At 42.7% G+C, this 20,451-nt stretch overlaps 1 protein-coding gene across 1 annotated transcript in view; it reads right to left on the bottom strand.

Annotated features, from left to right (window-relative positions):
- LOC137071707 (Fc receptor-like protein 5) overlaps positions 1-20,451 on the bottom strand; it is a 173,284-nt gene that overhangs the window by 19,509 nt on the left and 133,324 nt on the right. Inside the window, exons 8-13 of the mRNA XM_067439929.1 lie at positions 19,803-20,081; positions 19,421-19,705; positions 19,067-19,345; positions 18,716-18,979; positions 2,746-2,988; positions 2,132-2,242 (exon numbers count right to left, since the gene is read on the bottom strand). Of these exons, the coding sequence (XP_067296030.1) occupies positions 2,132-2,242; positions 2,746-2,988; positions 18,716-18,979; positions 19,067-19,345; positions 19,421-19,705; positions 19,803-20,081 (1,461 nt within the window). The remainder of the gene's footprint in view (positions 1-2,131; positions 2,243-2,745; positions 2,989-18,715; positions 18,980-19,066; positions 19,346-19,420; positions 19,706-19,802; positions 20,082-20,451) is intronic.

Genomic DNA, 20,451 nt, shown 5'->3' with positions numbered 1-20,451 from the left:
CCCACTGATAGGCCGGCGGTCGATCTGTATTAGCACTTTCCTCACGCGACGGGCGAATCACTTTCCTCACAGAGCGACTCACTTTCCTCACGCGGCAGGCGAATCACTTTCCTCACTGAGCGACTCACTTTCCTCACGCGGCGGGCGAATCACTTTCCTCACTGAGCGAATCACTTTCCTCACAGAGCGACTCACTTTCCTCACAGAGCGACTCACTTTCCTCACGCGGCGGGCGAATCACTTTCCTCACTGAGCGAATCACTTTCCTCACAGAGCGAATCACTTTCCTCACGCGGCGGGCGAATCACTTTCCTCACTGAGCGAATCACTTTCCTCACCGAGCGACTCACTTTCCTCACGCGGCGGGCGAATCACTTTCCTCACTGAGCGAATCACTATCCTCACAGAGCGAATCACTTTCCTCACGCGGCGGGCGAATCACTTTCCTCACTGAGCGAATCACTTTCCTCACAGAGCGACTCACTTTCCTCACTGCAGCGCGCTGCTGCACACGTCATTATTTAGCTCCGCTCACATGACACACCCCCACCCGCTCGGCTTTTTTCGGAAAGACTCGGAACAGCGCATCTTTCTTATATAATTATAAAAAAAATAAAGACTTTTCGGAGATATGCAGGATGCAATGCTACTCTATAGGTACTCAAGATTGACATGACACTGACTGAAACTGAGTGTTTCACCCCCCCCCCCCCCCCTTAAATAATTGTTTAATACTGTGATGTTTTCTGAGATAGTTGTCATATTGTGAAAATCTCATTCTATCACAACCCTACAGGGGAGAGTCCCCCACCCCCACTGTTAAAAAAAGTAACTCAGTAACTTTTACTCTGAGTACATTTTAAATGAGCTACTTTTTACTTTTACTTGAGTACATTTTTAGACCAGTAATTTTAATTGTACTTGAGTAAAATTTCATTGAAGTAACAGTACTTTTACTTGGGTAGAATATTTTTGTTACTCTTTCCACCTCTGCGAATGTGTGCCATGACAAAGGTCGTAGTATAAGTAGTCCAATTGGGACACAGCAACTGTCTCCAAATATCACATAACTCATGCGTTTTGACAAGCTGGAGTAACTGATTTCACGAATTTACACTTATATCAAATTAAATAGAGTATTTGGATAATGCGTATTTGGCGAGGAAGGACAGGAGTAAAAAGATTATCAACAACTATTCCAGTCTCATACAGCTCGGCAACAGTCTTCCCTGCTCACTGCAGATGTTACTTTCACTCCATGGCATCCCGTAAATATACTTATGGCAAGGCTGGGTTTGCTTTTCCACTGTAGTTAGTACCGCTTCAAAGTGGGTCAGATTATAGACTGATCGTTATAGTTGTGCCGCCTCTACATCCATGTCATTGGGCAATCGAGACCCTTGGACCCGGGATCCGACCAGAGACCATATGGGTTCGGGTCTTTATTTGAAATGGTCAGCCGGGTCCGGGTCGGGTCCCAATCGATTACTTCGGGTCCCGGGTCTGTTTAACGTCGTAGCCTATGTAATACGTCAATCGGACTAAGAGAACACCTGGCCGTGAGAGTCAGCACGGCTTGTGTGTTTTGTGTAACTTGCAAATTGCTAAATTTAGGATAAGAAAAGTGTGAGCCGGGAAATGAGGTTTAGAAATATACAACAACAACAAAAACACAAGCTCTCTCTCTCGCTCTCGCGCTCTCTCGCCGTTTAGAAAGCGGGCAGATTTAATGCATGTGCGCGGTAATAATGTACTCTATATATAAAGAATATATTTCAGATCAGCAACAAGACCTCAGGTCAAATGTCACATAAATGTTTTCTGTGACGCTCAACTTGCGTAGAAAAGCTCATATTTCAGGTTACTCCAGCTGACCCGCGAGTGCTGTCCCGCTGTGACTGTAATGACATTAAAAATATGAATGAACCATCTTGTTTAATCTTAAAGTTCTGCTAGTCAGACTCGGCTCAGAGAGATTATGGCAAATAAGTAATGCTAACGCAAGAGGCCATGGCACTGAACAAGCAATATTTATTAGTTCAAAAGGGCAAATAGTCAAAGTTATTATGCAAGTTAACTCATAAATCCATCACTGTTAAATAAATTTAAGGTTAATATATAGAAGTGTTACCTCTCGCTCTGTAACATTTGTAAAGCAGCACGACTGTGGCGAGCAGATGCGGACAAGCTGCCAGAAGAAAACTGAGGATTTTGAGGCCAGAAATCTGAGCTGAAGGTGAAACTGAAACACAAGAACATTATTCAGCAACATTACTGTGTGTTAAAGGTCCAGTAAAGATTAATAGAATTAGAACTAAACTTGTTTTACATGACTTCTACATATCTCTATTTTGTTATCTTAAATATACATTCAGTTTTAATTATCAATCAATTTATTATTTTTTGTGCTTTAATCAAAACATTAATTATCATTCATGTATTTAATGATGTCATTCTTTTGTTTGCCTGCATATTGATTTATGGTCATTTATTTTAAAGGGGATAAAACCCCTCACACCAAAAAAAACTGACTCTGATCACATGACCACATTCAGATTCATTCCTTGCTGATTTCAAATGAAAAATAATTAATTAACGGACAGTCAGGAAAGTCACTAACATGTTTAATATGTGATTTGATTCAATAGAGGTCAATAACTGATTGTGCTCCAGCAGAAATAAGATCCAGAGACTCGTATATAATGATCATGTGGACCTTCAGTCACAGACTCCAGTGACTCTCACCTCTGACTGAGATCCAGCTGTGGGGTGACGCTCCTCTCTCTGTTTTACAGGAGTAGAAACCCTCATGTGACTTTGAGACAGTAGTGATGCTCATCTCTCCTGTCGTCTGATTCTGGATCAGTGATCCGTCTTTATAGAAACCAGCGCTGAGGATCGAGGGGTTTGTAGATCGATGTAAACAGTGTAGAGTCAGAGTCTCTCCCTCAATCACATGATCAACAGAACTCAGAATCACTTCACCATCTACAAACACAAGACATCTGTGCTTACCGCAAGTAGTAAGAATACAGCAAAAACAATTCAAGTTAAATATTGTTATTATCAACTATATTGTACTTTATGCTTTGAGCTTTTTATTTTAGTCTTGTTTTGTCTAACCCATTCTCATGAGAAAATGCAATTATTTTGCATTATTTAGAATGTATCCTTCATTTTACCAGGAAATGATCCCATTGAGCACAAAGTTTTACATAAACAGACTGCAAGCACATAAAACCAGAAATATAATAAAAAGTCTTATCCAGCAATCATATGAAAAATTGTGCAAAACACACACATTTCATGCAGGTAGGACTGATAAAACAGGTTTCTAAACATATTTAAAGTCCTCGTGGAATCAAACCCAACCTTATTTACTTTATCACACATTACTTGTCTTAAGGTAAACAATTAATCTGTGCGAGTTAATACACAGAGAAAAATAGTTTGCCGTGGTAATCATTAAAGGGGGGGGGGGTGAAATGCTGTTTCAGTCATACTGAGCTTTTTACACTGTTAAAGACTTGGATTCCCATCCTAAACATAGACAAAGTTTCAAAAACTAATGTTGGACGTTTGATGGAGTATTTCTGTGTCAAAAATACTCCTTCCGGTTTCTCACAAGTTTCGGAGAGTTTTTTTCGAGTATGGGTCTACTTGACGTTAATAAGAGCGGAAGGTCCTTGTAAGGGCTGTACGGGCTCTTCTCCCGGTAGGGTGCGCGCGCGCGTGACTAGAGCGAGAGAGGAAATGCACGCCCATAAACACTCTCTCAGCTGCAGATCCAGTCGTCCGTGAACACTAATGTCGGTTAGTCCGCGCAGCACTCCACTTCATTCCTCCACTTTGACATTAAGCGACTTCAACGCTTCAGCACAGCATTCCAGGAAGGCAGCGCTGCATTTGAACCGATTTGAACGCAGAAATGACGGGAAGCTTCACAACATCGCTTCAGTCGCGTCGCAAAGTGGATCTTCACACTCCAAGAAGTGTGTTTTTGACGGAGCGGTCCCAGCGATAAAGGTTCGGTCCTGCTTTGGAAGCAGCCGGTGAGTAAAACTGCTTCAAATGTCTGTGCTGTTGGCTATCGTCGCGTGAGTAAACATCAGAAAACGACACGATTGCATGCTTCGTCGTTCCAATGCGCTAACGGTTAGGCCATTGTTGTTCTCTGTATAACGTTACACTAGTCTGACGTGCAAAACCGTTTTGCTTGCTACTGCTAAGGTTAGTCGCATACAATAGTCCATAAACCAAATCATGTCCTCATAAACTGCGAGTAAAGACACACAAATGTTGACAGGCCACTAAATACAGCACATACCACAGAGACGGACTTCCTGCTGCTGCTGGTTTTCCTGTTCAATTTATTTCAGCCTCCGAATTTGATTCTAGATCATATCTATTAGCTGAGATAGCCATGGGTTTCTCCACGCTTGAGGACGTCACCGCTTTGCGCTGTGGGATTACAAATTTATATCAAGGTTCCAATGTAATAGTATACTAACAGTTTGTTATGTACATAATGCTTTACAGTTTGGATATTTCAGGTTGACTACATTCTAAGGAGATCTTCAAGCTAATCAGTCTTTTGTCTTTATGCACTTCCTGATCTATAAGCAACATTGTCAGTGATCACATTTGCATCTATTCGTCTGATTGGTACTGTTATGCTGATAGGATTTGGATTGGTGGTCTGATTGGCACTGTTATGCTGATAGGATTAGGACTGGTGACATGGAAATGTATGGGGTGTGTCCCTTTTACCTAAACAACATGTGCATTCCTTTGTTTAGATTGTCTCCTCCTCTACTGTGTAAATCCCTCCCCCTGAAATGTGGATAAATTACAATGTATACTGTTTAGAATTAGACTTGGACGACTGCAGACACAGACGGCACGTGTGTTTCTCAATAAAGAGGAACGCCTGCCCGAAAGATATACCCAAGCTCTCCTGGTCTTCACTTCTGAGTTTCCAACAGTTTTGGTGCCGTGACCCGGATAGAGATCCTCACCTGAATCCAGCTCAACAAAGACTGAATCCAGCTCAACAAAGATTCTGACTTCGTTTCACCTGAATCCAGCTCAACAAAGATTCTGACTTCGTTCCACCTGAATCCAGCTCAACAAAGATTCTGACCACGTTCCAGACTGAATCCAGCTCAGCAAAGATTCGGACTTTGTTCCAGACTGAATCCAGCTCAGCAAAGATTCTGACTTCGTTCCAGACTGAATCCAGCTCAGCAAAGATTCTGACTTTGTTCCAGACTGAATCCAGCTCAGCAAAGATTCTGACTTTGTTCCAGACTGAATCCAGCTCAGCAAAGATTCTGACTTCGTTCCAGACTGAATCCAGCTCAGCAAAGATTCTGACTTCGTTCCAGACTGAATCCAGCTCAGCAAAGATTCTGACTTTGTTCCAGACTGAATCCAGCTCAGCAAAGATTCTGACTTTGTTCCAGACTGAATCCAGCTCAACAAAGATTCTGACTTCGTTCCAGACTGAATCCAGCTGAATTGTTCTGTACAACCAAGGGTTGGTGAGTCACTCTATCCAAAAGAACCATTAAGACCAGTACAAATTTGTTATCCTCTGCACAGCCAGAGAAGAGTTATCAGACAGCTGTAGGGTTTGATTAACTAAGTTATCCTCTAAAAAATGTGTTTTAGAGATGAAAGTTATCCTCTGTTTTCCAGGCAGGGAAGGTTAGCATCACAAGCTAATAGTTTGTAAGCCTCTGTTTCGGCAGGGAAGAATAGTTTATAAGCCTCTGTTTCAGGCAGGGAAGAATTGGTTTGCCTCTGTTCCAGACAGGGAAGAATTAGCATCACCAGCTAATAGTTGTTCAGCCTCTGTTTTTCAGCAGGGAAGATTAGCATTGCAGGCTAATATTTGTGTTGTCCTCTGTTTTACCAAGGAAGGTTAACAGTAGTTGATCTATGTTAACAAGTATACCCTCTGTTAACTAGAGTTTTAGTGTTTTGATTGTGTGGTTACAAAGAAACATGTATAGAAAGAATGCTAGACTGTTCTCCACAATTGAAAAAGGTGGTCTTGCGACGCCTTTGTGGTCAGATAGTGAATTTAAGTCATTGTTAGGAGAGCATATGGACTCAATTGTGACTGAGTCAGTCAGATTGTATTTGACAAAGAAATATGAGATCCATCCAGACAAGACTTGGTCAATTGATGAATGTAAAAAAGTTTTAGGAGCATGTATTCGCAAGAACAATGTGAAAGGCATTATTTGTTGTCACAGAGAATTTGGTTTAGCGCTAGCTAGACAACAGTCTCAGCGTATCTCAGAGCTAGAGAAACAGAACAAAGAGTTCAGTGCTAGGGTAGCATCTTTGACAAAGAAATTGAACCGCAACAAAGCTGCAGAGAAAACTGATGTGAATGAAGTTAGTCAGACTGATAACACTTATCCTGACTTACAAACTTTGTTTGAAACAGATGTAGCTATCCAAACAGTAACTGATGTGCCTGTCGATTCAGTGAAGGTATGTGGTGCAAGGAAAAGATCTGGGATTGAAAGTGTTCCTCATAACTCTGTTGAACAAGTACAAACTGTAGCTAAAGGACTAGCACCTAAAGACATAGAAAGATTATCCCAGAGCTTACCCTCAGCACGCACACATTTTTCTGAATTTAGAAGGACATTGTTATGCAAAATGCGTCTCTACGACATGTCGTTAACAGAAGTCACACAGCTGATGTCACAAATTCTAACTGAATCTGAATTCAACAGTTTTGAGTCTGCTGTTACTTCTGAACTACAACATGTCAGTAAAGGCGATTTGAAAATTCTAAAGAATATCATGGGACCCAAAGTAGACTGGTCCAAAATCACTAACTGTGTGCAAAGGAAAGAAGAAACTGTGAGCGAATACACTGAAAGATTTTGTCAGTCAGCTATAACTTACAGTGGAATAGTTGATGATTCTGAATGTGTTTTAGATGACCAGGGAGCTTTTGTTCGCGTCTGGTCAGATGGTCTTTTAGCCGAGTACAGAAAAGCATTGCCATTCCTAGATCTAACTTGGTCTAACAATACTCTCAGAAGTAACCTTGAAAGGTTAGCTACATGGGAAAGAGATGCAGATGTTAAGGCAAAAGTAAGAGTAGCAGCAGCTACGTTTAGCACAAGAAATCAAGACAACAGATGGCCTAAGAGAGAAGGCAAATGTAACTACTGTAAAAAATCAGGTCACTGGGAGAAAGAGTGTAGGAAGAAGTTGCAAGATAGTAAAAGAAATGCTATGCATAATTCTGTTCCTTCTCAGCCAGCCTACAATCCTGAAGTAGTTCCGCCAGGGTACACTGAAACTTTAGGACAGCTTGCTCAGGCTCTTCTAAAAGCACAAAAAGAACAGGCAAAAAACTAATTGTTGGGGCTGTGAGTAGCTACCTTTCCCCTGTAATCCATCACAATGACAAGAGAATATTTGTGAAAGGTAGCATAAAAGAGAAAGAGATTGACTTTTTGCTTGATACAGGTGCAGAAATTACAGTAATTCCTACAAAATTGGCTAAAGGTTTAAACATTCCGTACAAGAAAACTAAACTTTGTTTAACTGGTGTAATAGGTGAAGATTCGGTTTTGTATGAAACACCATCTATAGAGGTACAGTTCGGCCCAAAGACTCTGACTACAAAATTGCTATGTGCTCCATTAAATACAGGTGCAATTCTAGGCATGGATCTACTCAGACAAGTACATCTAACTTTAGACATGTCCTCAGAATCTACTAGCATAAAAATTTCCTCAGCACAAGTTTCTACCAATGGTTCAACCCCTCCTGAGTATGCTTTCTTACAGAATCACCCAATTTGGGCTAAAGATAAGGATGATTGTGGGTTTTTGACAGGCGTAGAACCAGTCAAATTGACAGGAACTCCACCTCCTGTAACCAAACAATATCCAATCAATAAGGAGGCTATACAGGGAATCAAACCTATTGTAGAAAGCAGCAAGGAGTGCTAGCTAAAACCAACAGTCCCTGTAACTCACCTGTATGGCCCATAAAAAAATCCAATGGGACATGGAGACTCACCATAGACTACAGAGTAGCCAATAAACATATTGATAAAATCACCCCTCTTGTAGCAGATCCATCTACAATTTGTAATGGCTTACCATTAGATTGTAAAGTTTTTTCAGTAATTGATATGTCTAATGGATTATTTTCTGTACCCTTGCACTCTGACAGCCAGGCATGGTTAGCTTTCACAGTTGACTATGAACAATTCAAGTGGACACGGTTGCCACAGGGATTTCAGAATTCCCCAACCATATACCATCAGGCTGTCAGACGTGATTTGTGTGACCCAGAATGTCCAGTCAAACAGTCCACCATGATTCAATATGTTGATGATATTTTGATTGCCTCTACCGATCACAAGGTACATCAAACTGACTTGAAAGCATTGTTGGACTATTTGCAGAGAAAAGGACACAAATGTAGCTTTCACAAAGCTCAAATTGCTAAAAACCAAGTCACATTTCTGGGTCAAACAATTGGTGCAGGAAATAGATCTATTACACAGGATCGAGCCGCTTCTGTCAAAGCTATACCTCCCCCTAATACTATTAAATCACTCCGATCTTTTTTAGGAACAGCAGGTTACTGTAGACCTTGGATTGAAGAATATGCCTCAATTGCACAACCTCTCTATGACTTGTTGAAAGGCCAAGTTAAAGATTCTGATACTGTTTGTATGGAAGAAATTCAGCTCAAAGCTTTCAATGATTTGAAGAGAGCACTATGTCAAGCACCAGCATTAGGAATTGCCCAATCTGACAGGCCCTTTGTGCTTTATGTCCATGAACACTTAGGCTTCATGACTGCATGTCTAATGCAAGATCATGGGGGCATTTTGCGCCCAATTCATTACTATTCTGGTAAACTGGACATAGTCGCTCAAGGGATGGGCCCTTGTCTTAGAGCAGTGCAGGCAGTTCATTTGGCCCTTCAGGCTTCATCAGGAATGGTGTTAGGACAGACTGTAAATGTAAGATGCCCTCATGCAGTGTCCGCACTATTGAATCAAGCAAAAGTCACCTCTGTCACCTCTTCTCGTTGGGGAAATTGGTTAACAACCCTCACAGCCCCGAACATTGTTTTACAGCGTGCACCTGTCACAAACCCATCCTCATGTATGATGTCTGCAATGACTGAAGTTTTGTTAGAGGATGAAGGAGAAATGACTCACGATTGTGTTACGCTTACATACGCAGCTACAAGTGAAATAGCAGAAACTCCCATTGAGAATGCAGATTTGGAGTTGTTTGTTGATGGTTCAGCTCAAGTGATTGTAGGTAACAGAAGAGCAGGTTATGCAGTCACTTCCACCACTGAAGTGGTAGCTTCAGGACGTCTTCCAGATCATTTTTCAGCTCAAGCTGCAGAACTAGTAGCCTTAACTAGGGCATGCACGCTAGCTTCAGGATCGGTTGCAAATATCTACACTGATTCCAGGTATGCTTTTGGGGTCATTCATGATTTTGGTGTCATTTGGCAAAGTAGACAGTTTCTAACTTCTGCTGGATCCCCCATTAAGCATGCTGGATTAGTAAAAGATCTAATGTTTGCCATGAAACTTCCAAAGAAATTAGCGGTGATCAAAGTGAAAGCACATCTCACAACTAATACTATGGAAGCTAAAGGTAATGTTCTTGCTGATGTAGCTGCTAAACAAGCTTGTTCCTATGCAACTGTACAAGTATGTTCAGGTAGTACAGCACAAAAGACGATTCTGCCTCCTGAATCAATAATTGACCTGTACAAAGATGTTCCTCTATATGAAGCATGGACATGGTTAGACAAAGGAGCCACAGTGGTTTTATCTGGCTGCTGGACCAAGGGGGGAAAGTATGTTGCCCCAGAATCACTGCTTCCATATTTGGCTCAACAAATACAAAATTTGGGTCACAGTGGTTCAGCAGCAATGAATCACAGGTTCTCAAATCAATGGTGGAATTCAAAATTCAGAAATGTAGCTAACGAAACAGTCAAAAGATGCGTTACATGTCAGAAAAATAATGATGTGCCAGCAGCAATTACAGCAGCAACACATACCCCAGCTCCACCAGGACCATTTCGTCACCTGCAAGTTGATTACATATCGTTGCCTCCTTGTAAGGGTAAAACTGACGTTTTGGTTGTGATAGACAAGTTCTCAAGATGGATAGAAGCTTATCCAACAGGGAGTGCTACAGCTGCACATACCGCTAAATGTCTTGTCGCTGATTTCATTCCTAGATGGGGATTACCAGATTCCATTGACTCAGATCAAGGTACACACTTCACAGGACAGGTAGTCAAGGAAGTGTCTAAAATGTTGAAAGTTAAGTGGAATCTTCACTGCCCCTACAGGCCACAAGCATCAGGACAGGTTGAACGTGCCAACAGAACAATCAAAACCAGACTAAGCAAAATGCATCAGGAAGGAGTATCATGGGTTGAGGCGCTGCCAGTAGTTCTGTGTAGTATGAGAGCGTCACCTAACAGATCCGTAGGACTGAGCCCTCGTGAGATTATTACAGGACGGCCAATGCAGATGCCAGGCGTGATTGATCTTAGAAATGCTGATGTTCACATTGCCTCAGATGCCCTGATCACTTACTGTGAAAACCTCACAAAGGCAGTACAGAGTGCCAGAGAGAGAGTTGAGTCATGTTGGCAGACGCCACCAGAAGGTGGACACACGATCATCCCAGGTCAGTGGGTGATGATAAAGTCATTCAAAAACAAGCCCTTAGAGCCTAAGTGGCATGGACCACATCAAGTGATGTTGATTACAGCAGCTGCAGTGTTGTGTCAGGGAAGGAAAGCTTGGACGCACGTGTCACACTGTAAAGTTGTTCCTCCACCGACAGGGATAGGTTAGGACACACGGACCAGTGAGGAGCCCAGGAAAGAACCGAATGCAACAGGCATCGGGGGCCAATCCTGCGGTGAAGATTCCCTCATAGGCTTTCCCCTACCCACTAGTCCATCCTTACCTCACTGTTCTTTAGGTGTCGCAGGAATTAAGAAATAGGGAAATGAGGAACAACAATAGCAGACTTAGATTGAACAGAGGAAACAACCCTAATGTTTACAGTCTTTTAAAAAACAAATATTGCTCTGCTGTCTTTTGTTTTCTTTCTCACTCTGTGCAGATACCACTTGATGGCTGTCCTCAGACCCATACGCACTGATCTCCTCACCTGTGTATGAAGCCACAACCTCTAGAGGACATCTAGACCCACTACCAAGCCAACGGCCATAAAAAAAAAAAAAAAAAAAAACACAACGCAGAGAATCACCTACGGGAACTTCAGTCATCCATCAACATGATCAAGATTGCCTTGCTACTAATCATCATGGACATCGCCCAAAGTGTAGACTCCAGAAACAACATATTCTTAGAACTAATGAATATGTCAAGAAACACCTTGTTTGCCGGAAAGAACATTTGCATGCCACATCCGCCTTCAGTAGGAGCAGGAATCCCATGGGTGGCACACCCCATCTCCAACTGTGACACATGTACCTTATTCAAAGTTCATACCAGTGGAACATTCAACAAGAGTACCTGTAACAACATCACAACTCCTCCAGCTTCACTCCGTGTTGTATTCCTGGATTGCCATCCTGCAACCTAACTTCAGCTGCTCCCATCATGACGGACTTACTCTTGCCAATTCCTTTTCCGTGGTGCGTGGAAAATTATGCTCCAGCCTCTACTCCGTTGGGTGAAATTCCTTGTGAACGTTGCAACCTTGTGGCCGAAATGAGAACAGAATCCCATGTGGACATTACTCCATCAGCAGGGAGAGAGGAAAAGGATTTAGAAGGGTGTCTTCACAAGACACCATCTCTCCAGAAACTCTTTGCAATAAATCAGTGGTGTATGATTCCTCCACCAACTGGCACCTTTTGGTTATGTGGAACTTCTGTCTACAATATCTTACCGAGTCAATTCAACGGCAGGTGCACCCTGGTTTATGTTCTACCGGCTATCAGAGAAAATACACACTCTACCCCAAGATCTCCACAGTTACATAATTCAGCTCCTACCACAAATAGGGAAGATGGCTGTATTCCAGGACTCACTTGTGCACAAACATGGTGGTCAAGAACTCTTGGAGCATTAATCCCATCTTATGGTGTCATGCAGGCCCTTGATCAAGTTAGAAGCTTATCAAATTCTGTACAGAAACTGGCCAATGATACGGTTTTGGCCCTAGGTAACATCACAGACACTCTTGCTTCGCACAAGATAATGATTTTACAGAACCGAGTGGCCTTGGATTACATTCTTGCAACGCAAGGAGGAGTATGCACCATTATCGGACCTGAGTGCTGTACTGGGTTAATAGACCCCACAGAGAACTTGAACAAAATCCAACAAGACATTCTTGATCTTTAAGCAAAATTACATCAGATGACTGAAGATAATTCTTCATGGTTCGGAAACCTGTAAGGTCAACAAATGACTCACAAGGACTGTTCCAACCACAAAAGAACATTACCCGTAAGAACTATACGGACCCAAGTGGCATGTTTGTTTCTGTGTCAGCATGTCATTCGTCACTACAGACAATCAACACAGAGAAAGTAAAATGTGCCTGTGGGATTACAAATTTATATCAAGGTTCCAATATAATAGTATACTAACAGTTTGTTATGTACATAATGCTTTACAGTTTGGAGATTTCAGGTTGACTACATTCTAAGGAGATCAAGCTAATCAGTCTTTTGTCTTTATGCACTTCCTGATCTATAAGCAACATTGTCAGAGTGATCACATTTGCATCTATTCGTCTGATTGGTACTGTTATGCTGATAGGATTTGGATTGGTGGTCTGATTGGCACTGTTATGCTGATAGGATTAGGACTGGTGACATGGAAATGTATGGGGTGTGTCCCTTTTACCTAAACAACATGTGCATTCCTTTGTTTAGATTGTCTCCTCCTCTACTGTGTAAATCCCTCCCCATGAAATGTGGATAAATTACAATGTATACTGTTAGAATTAGACTTGGACGACTGCAGACACAGACGGCACGTGTGTTTCTCAATAAAGAGGAACGCCTGCCCGAACGATATACCCAAGCTCTCCTGGTCTTCACTTCTGAGTTTCCAACAGCGTATTCGTCATTCTTTGGCTCCGCCCACACGATACGCCTCCAGGCGCTCTGTTTTTTCCGGAAAGACTCGGTACAGCCCATATTTCTTTTATAAATATAATAAAACTAAAGACTTTTTGGAGATATGATGGATGCAATACTACTCTATAGGTACTCAAGATTGACATGAGATTGACTGAAACGGAGTGTTTCACCCCCCCTTTAATCAAAATCTGAACAGTAACTTCCGGCCTGGAATGGCGTTCCCTTTCTGATGTCAGTCTGACGGCTTAGGTTTGAATATCGCGTTTCACTGGAAATGCGTCACAGCACTGAAATGAAATCAGCTGCAACTTCCGGTTCACTGGAACTTTAAAGATGGGATCATAATAGTGTATAAAAATATACATTTTATATTTCCTTTTACTGAAACACTAAAGGGTCAAGATGAATATTGCCTGTACTATTGTCTGTACCTCTCAGCTCTCACTGAGAGAAGGCACGTTATCAGCATGTTTTAGAGAAATGTTTTGTTTATAATTAGTTAAGATGTTCTCAACCTTGGAGGAAACCGTAATTCTCTGGAGTTTGTGTGTGTGTGTGTGTGTGTGTGTGTGTGTGTGTGTGTGTGCAAAGACGCTTTTCTGTGGCCTATGAGGTCACTGTGATGTAATACTGGTTATGGAGCGACGACTTGTCTACCTAATTTGGCGATATGTGCTCCTATCTGACATGTGGAAATTTACCAAGACTGTGCATTTTCTCAGAACCAATCAGAACCATCCACATTGCAGTAATGACGTAGCCTAGAAATCTAGACGCACCATAGCGGCAGCAAATCTAATCTGCCCGCAAGTGTCGTCTAGCAACTCTCAATACCCTTCTGAGCTGTAATCGCCAAACTCTTGTCGGGCCAATCACATCGTGTATAGAGTAGGTGGGCGGGGCCATAATGACGACGGCCGAGTTGCGCTTGCATGCTTCTAGTAAACACAGAAACTGGCGAACGGCGGCGCTCTTTCGAATCAGCTTTGACCACGACTCTGGAAGACTTTTCTCTGAGAAACAAACGAACAAAGAACAAAGAACGGCACTGAAGTCATTCTTAAATAGGGAAGATGTGTTCAGAGTTTTGCTGACCGGATACGGTGAATGTTTAATCTATCAACAAGCTCTGTTTCACCTTCGTTGCTCTGGTTGGTGTAGCGCTATCCTATCGCGTGCAGAGGCAGTTGGAAAGTCAACCGTTTATCCCACCCCTCGGATTGAGCTGTCAATGGTGAGTTTCCAGACCAAACATCTTGATGTGGGTCTGGCTTGTCAGGCTAATAATGACGTGGATAGACCTTGAAAATGGTATAACTGTTGGGACAATTGTATGTACGAGAGGGCGAGGCAACGAGACGGTGAGAGAGGGAGCGCAGCCTACGAACTCCTTGAAAGACTTGAAGCTGGCTTCTGCTGTTAGAACTGCAAACTATTCTTCAGTAAATTTTTATTTTAATTAATAATTATACTCCTGACTCTTGGTCTTCATTTTTCACTACTGGTCCTGTTTGCACCTAGCAGAGCACCAACCAATTTGTACAATTCTATATTACTTTTGTTTTATTCGTTAAGTTTGATTTTTCCTTGTATGTTGTTTCTTTTGTTACCCACATATATGTATGTTTTACCCTGTGTGAAATCGTAGTTTTGTATACTCCAGTGTCTATTAAAATCCAATAATTACATTGAAGTGAATGCCTTGCTCATGGATTTGAAGTCACTGATGACGTAAGATCTTAGCTACAAATTAAGCTTGATTTTTGTGTTACTATTTCAGTAATACAAATTGTACAAACTTATGAAATATTATTTGTCCTGACCAAACAGATGAATATTTCTTCGAGTTTGTAAGATTGATACTCGATGAAGAAATCCCATTTTCCACTCACCAGACGAGAGGAAAGTCTGGATGACTGAAATCGACTTTGATATTAACAGGATTAAAAGTCCCGTTATAAAGTTAATAACTAATGTACAACCAGCGAGTCATATTATAGACTCACGAATATGAGTCCCATTTAAATAAATTATTCCCTGAGACTCGTTATCGCTACAGTTGCCATAGAAGACAGTTGCACCAGCATGATAAACTTGCTATGCTAGCTTGACACAACAGCTGCAGCACATGGTAGAAATGTATTTTACAAGCTAAGAAAACACTGATTCAAATTATTTAACTTTATAATGCTTCACACAAACAGACAGTATAACAAAAACTTAAAAATGTTTCTTTTTCAGAAAGAATGGTAACATGGCTGCTTTCTTCCAGAGAAGTAGAGGGGCTAAATGAGCATATCTAGTGTGAGTATCTTCACTCATTCCTGACTGAAGGAATAAGAAACGTTGCATCTGCCCCAACTCTCCCCTATCGATAAATGTGCAGCTATCATAACTTTTGTTTTAGGCATTCTGGATTTTGGACATATTTGATAAGACATATATGAAAAGATATTACATTATTTCATATCAGTGTATTTTACAGCAACCGAATACCTATATCAGGCCTAATCTATTGTGAGATTTTTTTTAAAGAGAAGTTTATACAAATGTAGGTTATTACTGGCTTATGATACATGTATATAATACATGCTATTCCTCACAACGGTGCTGCTGTTTTGGTGATGGACTTTATTGAAATGTGAATTTTATGTCATTATTTGAAGGAGATGCCAACTCGAGATGCCGATTCAAAATATCACACATACAAACTAAAAAAAAAAAAATGATTAGCCCAGGTCAATATTTTTAATTTAGGGGTAATGGTAAATAAATATAATGCTAAATATAACCATTATAATATGGTGCTCTCTCTCAGTCATAAGAAAATATCAAAACCCTGAAATAACACTTTGAACATTAAAGCCAGAGATAAAGAGTATTTTTATATTTATAGGCTATTTATTGCCCATCTGTCAAAGCCTTTGCAGTAAATCCATTCGCTAGTCTGGTTGGTTGATGAGAGAGATAAAATGTATGTGCAATAAATGTGTTAGGAACCTGCACAGCTGTAGCAGCGAAGTACTTATATTCTGTTGAGACATTTTGAAGCTGCCCAGCGCAAGATGAATTGCTATACACTCTAGGCAATTGATATGCCATTGCAGTTAAGGTCCTGTCCACAGAACTTGAACCCGTTGTATGTGGCACCCCAGCCGGTGTACGAGGCATCAGTGGAGACAACAGCATGCCTGGACAGTTGTTCTAGAGGCACTGCTGCCCATAAAAATGAAGGGTCCGACAATGGGTGTAAGGTTTAGCAGCATCTCGGTGTCACTGAGAAACAGAAGGGCCCGCTGTGCCCGGTACAGGGCATCTATAGGGCATTTGTACTGCTGTGCCCGGTACAAATCATCTCGATACTCGGTCGTATAGCCAGCGTTGAAGCGGTCTCATATGAAGCAATCCGAACTGTATTACTGCGGCTGTGGATGTCATATGCCCCTGGAGCCTCTGAAAATGTTCCAGTGCTACCGCTGTCCTACGTTTCAACGAATTCAAGCAGTTAAAAACCGACTGGATGCGCTCATCTGTGAGGTACCCGGTCAGGCCAAACGAATCCAGCTCCATCCCGAGAAAAGAGATCCTCTGCGTGGGGAAGAGTTTGCTCTTTTTCCAGTTGACCTGAAGCCCTAACTGGCTGGTGTGACTGAGCACCATATCCCTGTGTTTGCACAACTGCTCTCGCAACTGGGCAAGGGTCAGCCAGTCATCGAGATCTTGGGGACAGATGCACCTGAAGATGCGTTTCTGCATTAGCGTTCTGAAAATCTGCTTATGAATGGACTGGTTCGAGATTCGCAGATCTAAGATTGGCCGTAACCCACCGCCTTGGGTACAATAAAGTACGGGCTGTAAAAGCCGGTCTTCATATCAGCTGGAGGGACCGGCTCTAATGGCGTCCTTCGCCAGTAGAACTGTGATCTGCACCTGGAGCACAGGGGCGATCTCCTTCGACACAGAAGTGAAGTGAATGCCCCTGAACTTGTAGGGATGCCGGGCGAACTGAATCGCATAGCCAAGTCTAAAAGTAAGGACGAGTCAGCGGGACAGGCTGGGTGTTAGCCAGGCCCCCAGCGACCAAACCAGCAGGACCAAAGGCACCACGGACGTACCTGCAGGGGGGTAGCGAGGCAGCAGACAGCATGGTAGTGGGGTCTGGGCGTGCTGGGCAACACTTACCTGCTTCTGCTGAGGGGGCACACGAGTGTGGGGAGGCCGCTTGTGTGCATCCTAACACAGGCGGCACCCCCTGCTGGTGATTGGAGAAGTGCCTGAGGGTGACAAGGCATGGAAGCATCGAACATAACACTATAGCATAGCACACGAAAGCACGCTCTCTTGGCACCCAGCGTATCGGAACAGCTCTTTCGAATTTTGGGGACCACTGGCTGTTTTTAACACCAGTGAGACAACATAATTTTCCAATGATTCTCCACCCGGCCCTCCTCCGGGGAAGAGCAGCTCCTGACCAAATCTGGGTGACCCGTCCCAGCTGACTGGGATGGGTGGCATGTGGGACTGATGCCCATGGCGACGAGCAGACAGAGGGGTCGCCAATGTTTCTGGACCAGGGGGGCCAAGGGCCAACACTGTGACTTTAAATATAAATCAGTCACTGTACGCAGCTCAGCCTTGGCTCAGAACTACCCTCCTGCACTAAGGGTGCTGGGCAGACGCGGCCTGCCAGTGGCACTGCCACCCCACCGATGAGGGCAGTGAGAGAGAAGACACCGACACAGCACCCTATGGGGGCTCTGGCTAGAGAATGTTCCCAAATGGCAACTCTGCTACTCTTCCTTAAATACCCAGACCAGAACAAAGGGTTGTAAATGTTTACTACATGCACACCTGGTTCCGGCGGAGAAGATCAGATATCTAAAGAGACCACTCAAAAAAGAGAACAGAGTTCTCATAAATTTCAATCGTCCTTATCCTACCAGTGACTACAGTGAAGTTGAGACCATTTTACCAATCACACTGAGGCATTTAAAATTATACCAAACATGAAAGGGAAAAAACAATAGAATTCACAAGATCCATTATATGTGGAATAAAGACATTCCTAGAGAACTTTCTGTGTGTTGAATCAGGGGGAAGTCAGTAGGGAGAGAAGTTTGGGCAAGGTGGTGTCCAACTCTCCTTCTCTGAGATCTTCTCTCCAGATGAATGAGTTTTATTGTTTTATTGCAGGATGGTTCATCTCAGCTTTTTTCTAAGCAGGGAAACCAAACCTTACACACGTGTCCGTTTAAGCTCAAAAGAAAATGAAGTCAAAATGTTTGCTCTGTTTTCTGTGCACGAGTCCTCTAATAATCAATCTGATTATTTGTTTTCAACCCTAAAGTAAAAACAGGAAATCAAGCTTTTTTTCCCCCTCTGATTTCAATATTACATCAAAAAACAAAAGATTCGGAAGGTACCCTGATTATATACAGAGCCATAGAGAAACTGATGGAGAAGCAGATCACAACAAGCTTACAGTAATAATTAATTAAATTAATTAACAATGAGTGCAGATGATGTGATTATAAACCGGACTCACCGTGTACAGTGATGTTTCGAGGACAGCGTTTCTTTCCAGATTCAGACTCACACCAGTACACTCCAGTGTCAGATGTGCTGAGAGAGTCCATTACACATGAAGATCCTGTTTGATTTGAACAAGTGTGTGTGCCTTTGTCTGTGTATCTTCTCACTGTCCATCCAGCAGAGTTACTCTGATCCTCACAGCTCAGAGCGAGAGACTCAGATGAGAAGTGTTGACTTCTGCTGGGTTTGATGACCAGAGACACTGAAGCAGAAACTCCTGAAAAGAGCAAAATCTCAATCTAAACTGACACACAGAGACTGCAATCAAACAGAAATACGGACGAGCACAAACACAAATCCTCACCGGTGACCCACAGTAGCTGTGTGCTGCTGGTGTGTGTGTGATAGGCTGGTTGTCCTCTCTCTGCTCTGCACGTATAAACTCCTGTGTGCTGTAGAGACGCAGGACTGAGAGTGTAAGATCCTCCAGCTCCTCTGCTGCTGTCTGACAGATGATCATGATCTCTGAACCAGCTGAACGTCCAGCCTGTAGAGGAGTCTGAAACCTCACAGATCAGAGTCGCTGATTCTCCTTCAGTCAGCCACGGCTGTGGAAACACTCGCACGACTGCCTGAGCTTCAGCTGAACAAAACATCATGAGTTACAGAGCCGTAGAGAAACTGATGGAGAAGCGGATCACAACAAACACAAACTCACCTGATACAGTCAGTGTAACAGCATCACTGCGCTGAGAGCGTTGAGTCTTCATCTGTCCTGTACAGGTGTATTTACCGCTGTGAAAGACTTCAACTCCGCTGATGATCAACTCTTGTGTTGAGGTTCGGCTGACAGAGTTTTTATACCAGCTGTTGTTTTCCTCTATTTCCCATCTGAATGTCCACTCAGTGTCTCCTCCCCACTTTATATCACATCTGAGAGTGACTGTTTCTCCTCTAAACACTCGTTCATCAGGTCGTACCGTCACCACAGCTTTAGGAAACACTGTCCAAACACAGATTATTGCATTTATAGTTTTAGACGTTGTGTAGATATGGTCTCTGATCTGTATATGTTGCATCACACACACATTCTCTCTCACCTGTAACATTTACCCACAGTGCATCACTGTATTGTGTGTAATAGACTGGTTTCCCTCTTCCAGCTCTACACCAGTACTGGCCTCCATCAGACACTGAATCAATCTTCAGGCTGTAGGGGTTTGTTTCTGTCTTCTCTGTCTCAGGGTTCAGTGTGTGTTTGTACCAGTAAAAGTCCCAGTGTCCAGTGGACGGATCCATGCCACAGGTCAAAGTCACTGTGTTTCCTGTCAGTGCAGCTCCTGCAGGATCTGATGTGAGTTCAGGCTTCGGCTTTAGATCTGCAGGAGAACAAGAACAGATTCAGATCCTCAAGAGTCAGAGTTCAGCTGTGCCAGGGGCGGAGCGGGGGGGGGGGGGGGTGGCTAATGGGGATTAAGCCCCGAATGTTTTGTCAAAAGCCCCGAATCTTTTAGTAAAAAAAAAAAAAAAATCATTTTGTTTCATTTCCTCTCAGTCTTTCAGACTAGAGCGGCAAAAAATGAAACAAAAGCTCCTTTACCGTGTGTGTGGCGGTCGGCAATGCATAGTGCGTCGCACACATAGACTGTCGCAAAATCCCCAGCTTGTTTGCCAATGCCAACTGCCAATAAAAACTAACGAAGAAGAATATACATCCTCTTCTTCGTCGTTGTCATCAGGGATTGGCGG

This window comes from Pseudorasbora parva, chromosome 1 (genome assembly GCF_024679245.1).
Source record: "Pseudorasbora parva isolate DD20220531a chromosome 1, ASM2467924v1, whole genome shotgun sequence".
NCBI lineage: Eukaryota > Metazoa > Chordata > Actinopteri > Cypriniformes > Gobionidae > Pseudorasbora > Pseudorasbora parva.
The sequence above is the reverse complement of the archived record's forward strand: the minus strand, read 5'-3'. Positions and strand labels throughout refer to the sequence as shown.